This window comes from Apium graveolens, chromosome 5 (assembly GCF_009905375.1).
Source record: "Apium graveolens cultivar Ventura chromosome 5, ASM990537v1, whole genome shotgun sequence".
Taxonomy (NCBI): Eukaryota; Viridiplantae; Streptophyta; class Magnoliopsida; order Apiales; family Apiaceae; genus Apium; species Apium graveolens.
Window position 1 is genome coordinate 272,539,859 of NC_133651.1, and position 4,219 is coordinate 272,544,077.

Consider the following 4,219-nt stretch of genomic DNA (forward strand, 5'->3'; position numbering starts at 1 on the left):
TCGAATGCTAGAACACAAGTAAAATGACTTTAACAGTAAAAGTTAAAAATTTGAAGAATAAACCATGCATAGATAATAAGGGACGAAGCCCAATGTCATTACATATATTAGGGGAGGCATTTATATAACCACTAGCCTCCTAGACTGAGGATGTTGTTTTATTAATACTAAGTCTATAAATAAATAAGGCTACCAATTGATGAATGCCCACTACTAGTAGTATTTCCTGAGGTGTTCCGCATTCCATGCTCGCCGAACAAGCTTGTCATTCATGTCTGTCAAATGATAAGTGCCTTCCCAAAGTACAGATTTCACCTTGTAAGGACCTTCCCAATTTGCTCCAAAGACCCCATGACCTGGGACCTTGGATTTTGGCATTACCCTCCTCAAGACTAGATCTCCCACCTGGAGGGGGCGGGTCTTCACTCTCCCATTATAGTGCCTCACAGTCCACTGTTGATAGGCTGCTAGCCTTGCTTGGGAGTCTTCTCTTATTTCTTCAATCATATCCAGATAGAGCATGTGATTAACCTCATTAGCTTTGGGGTCATAGTGATCTCTTCTAAATGAGCCTGACCCAACTTCCACGGGGACCATGGCCTCACACCCATAGGATAGAGAGAATGGGGTCTCCCCAGTTGTACTTCTTGGGGTAGTGTTGTAAGACCATAACACTTTTGGCAATTCCTCAGGCCAATTTCCTTTGTTTTCTTCGAGTTTAGCCTTCAAGGTATGTTTGATAATTTTGTTGATAGCCTCCGTCTGCCCATTAGTTTGGGGATGACTAACAGCGGAAAAACCTTTTTTGATACCCAATGCCTCACAGAACTCCCGCATCTCCTTGCTGTCAAATTGCTTCCCATTATCTGAAATAAGTTGATAAGGGATTCTGTACCTGCATACAATGGCCCTGTAGACAAAGTCCTTGAGTTTCTTCGCGGTGATAGTGGCAAGGGGCTCAGCCTCAGCCCACTTGGTAAAGTAGTCCACTGCGACAACTGCATACTTAACTCCTCCTTTTGCTTTGGGCAGCTCCCCAATAAGATCTATCCCCCACATAGAAAAGGGCCAGGGACTCATAAGAGAAGTAAGATGAGTGGCCGGAACGTTGCTGAAGTTGGCATACCTTTGGCACTTATCACATGCCCTGGAGAATTAAAGCATCTTTTTTGAGAGTAGGCCAATAATAACCCTATCTGAAAATCTTTTGGGCAAGCGAGCTACCCCTAGAGTGATTGCCATATATGCCTTCATGCACCTCCCTTAGGATGTAACTACATTCTTCTCCATCTACACACCTCAGTAGTGGTGTGTTGAAGCCCCTTCTATAAAGAATCTCATCATAGATGAGATAACGGGTCGCCTGATACTTAACCCTTCTAGCCTCCTTCTTTTCTTGGGTAAGAGTGCCTGTCTTGACATAGTCTCAAATTGGAGTCATCTATGTTAGCCCCAAAGCAGCAATCTCAAAAGTAAATTCTTCAGGAACACTGGGTTTGTTTCGAATTTTGAGAGGGATGACTCCAAGTAAGGTGGCCTCTCGTTGAGAGCCCAATTTGGCCAACGCATCAGCCCCAATATTTTTGTCCCTTGAGATGTGCTCCACTCTCACTTCATTAAAAAGTTTGATGATTCTTTGTGCATATTTGAGATAGAGTTCAGTTCGGGGTCCCCTAGCTTGCCATCCACAACCAATATGGTGGGTGACCAACATTGAGTCACTATAAACATTAAGATTCTCCACCCCCATCTCCAGAGCTAGTTTGAGGCCTATAATGAGAGCCTCGTATTCAGCATCATTGTTGGTTGCTTTGAAGGTAAAATGGGTAGCACTTCGCAGCTTGTGCCCTTTGGGGTTATTAGTTCTATCCCGACTCCTGATCCTTCATTGTTAACGGCCCCATCAATATAAAGAACCCACCATGGGGCACAATTTTGCTTATCATCGAAGGGTTCCGCCACCCCTGGGACTGCTATCAGAGCCATAGAGTCTTCATCAGATTGAGGAGGGAACTCAAGTATGAAGTCGGCCAACGCTTGGCCCTTCAAAGCACCTCGAGGCTTGTATTCCACATCAAATTGACTGAGCTCAACTGTCCACTTAAGAAGCCTACCTGACGTCTCAGGCTTGTGCATGACTTACCTCAAGGGGTAGGCAGTTCACACTTCAATTTTATGAGCCTGAAAGTAGGGCCTTAGCTTGCGTGAGGCCAATATGAGAGCATATGCCAACTTTTCCATGTTAGAATATCTAGTCTCGGCATCCATCATTCTTTTACTAACATAGTAGACTGGGTATTGAACCCCTTCCTCCTCACAAATGAGTACAACACTGATAGCATGTTCTGAAACCAACAAGATAGATAATAAGAGTCTCCCCTGCCTTGGGTTTTGAGAGGAGGGGAGGCTTCCCTAGGTGTTCCTTAATCTTCTGAAAGGCCTCCTCGCATTCAGGAGTCCACTCGAATTTCTTTCCAACCTTTTTGATGGCCTTGAAAAACTCATGACACTTGTCAGATGACTTAGAAATAAAACGGTTCAAGGCAGCTATCCTCCCTATGAGGCTTTGGACCTCCTTGACATTCCGAGGAGACCTCATGTTCATCATTGCCTGAATTTTTGCTGGGTTGGCCTCTATTCCTCTGTGGTTTACAATGAAGCCAAGGAATTTTCCGGACTCTACTCCAAACACACATTTCTGGGGATTGAGCTTTATTCTATATTTTCTCAAGATGTCAAACATTTCGGTCAAGTAGTCAATATGACCGGAGGCCTTTCTAGACTTAACCAGCATGTCTTCCACATATACCTCCATGGTCTTCCCAATTTGCCTTTCAAATATCATGTTCACCAATCTTTGATAAGTGGCTCCTGCATTGAGGAGACTAAAGGGCATCCTGATGTAACAGTAGAGACCTCTATCCATGATAAAAGACGTATGATCCTGATCAGGGCCATACATGGGGATTTGATTATACCCTGAATAAGCATCCATGAAACTAAGGAGCACATGACCTGCTGTAGCATCTACTAGCTGATCAATCCTTGGCAAAGGAAAACTATCCTTTGGACATGCCTTGTTAAGATCCGTGAAGTCAACGCAAGTCCTCCACTTCCCATTCGGTTTTTACTAATACCGGATTTGCCAGCCACATAGGGTAGAAAGATTCTCTGACCAACCCTGCTTGAAGAAGTCTGTCCACTTCTTCTTTGAGAGCCTCAGCTCGCTCCCCACTAATGGGTCGCCTTTTTTGCCTCACTCCTTTTTTATCAGGATCAACGTTAAGCCGGTGACACATCATATTGGGATCGATCCCCACCATATCAGCATGAGACCAAGCGAACACATCTAAGTTTGCTTTGAGAAAGATGGTAAGCTTTTCTCTAAGTTCTGGGGATAATTGATAGCCAATTTTGAGGACTTTTGAAGAGTCATGTGCATCCACTAAAATAGAAATGGTGTCCTCAGCTGCTCCTGCTCTTTCAACATGCTCTGGGATACGTGGATCGAGATCGATGTTAAGATCCTTCACATTGCTAGGCTCCCCTATTTCCTGCATAGTGACCCCTGAGGCGTGTTCAAGTTCAGAAGTGAATGTAGTATCAAGAGTGATTACTCCAGGATGGTCTACCAATGTAGATGTCTCCTTGAGAGCCCCTTTTCCTTTTCGGGCTCTCATAGAAATCTGTTCAGGGGTCTCGTCTTCATCATTTTATTTCTCAATAATACCTTCTTGGAGAATCATGACTGGTTGAGAGGCTTCCATCATGATAGCCCCATGGAGAGGCTCCACCTGTATACCTAAGCCTTCGAAATATCCTTCTGGGAGCTCTTCAATGGAGATAATATTTATGGTCCCTTTTCTTTTTTTAGATCCCTCACAATCTTCCATTTCTACATCATCTGAACAAGAGACGTGTCCTTTGGAGGCTGCTTTCAATGCTTTATTGTAGCATTCTCTTGAATCATACCGAGTTCCTCGGACACATCCCATCCCATGGGTGGTTGGAAATTTCATGGAGAGAGCATGGATGGAATTTACTATCTTCATCATTTTCAAGATTGGCCTCCCAATGATAGCATTATAGGCACATGGTTGATCAACAACTGTAAATTCAGCCACATGAGTTGCCGTGCAGGGCTCATCACCAAGGGTGATAGGCAGCTTTATGAGTCCCTTTATGCCAATCAAGTTTCTTGTGAAGCCATAGAGATGTC

General features: G+C 44.1%; 1 protein-coding gene across 1 annotated transcript; it reads right to left on the reverse strand.

Moving 5' to 3' along the window:
* Positions 1-1,441: 1,441 nt before the first annotated feature.
* On the reverse strand, positions 1,442-2,136 carry LOC141660970 (uncharacterized). The gene is made up of 2 exons (XM_074467946.1): positions 1,922-2,136; positions 1,442-1,877 (listed from the first exon to the last, which is right to left on the reverse strand). Exons 1-2 carry the CDS (start codon positions 2,134-2,136, stop codon positions 1,442-1,444), a joined length of 651 nt encoding a protein of 216 aa, XP_074324047.1.
* Between the last annotated feature and the right edge of the window lie 2,083 nt (positions 2,137-4,219).

Coding starts and splice junctions, on each gene's coding strand:
- LOC141660970 (XM_074467946.1), bottom strand. CDS start 2,136: ATGCACAAGCCTGAGACGTCAGGTAGGCTTCTTAAGTGGACAGTTGAG. Junction 1,878..1,921: donor AAGCAAAATTGTGCCCCATG/GTGGGTTCTTTA, acceptor ATGAAGGATCAG/GAGTCGGGATAGAACTAATA.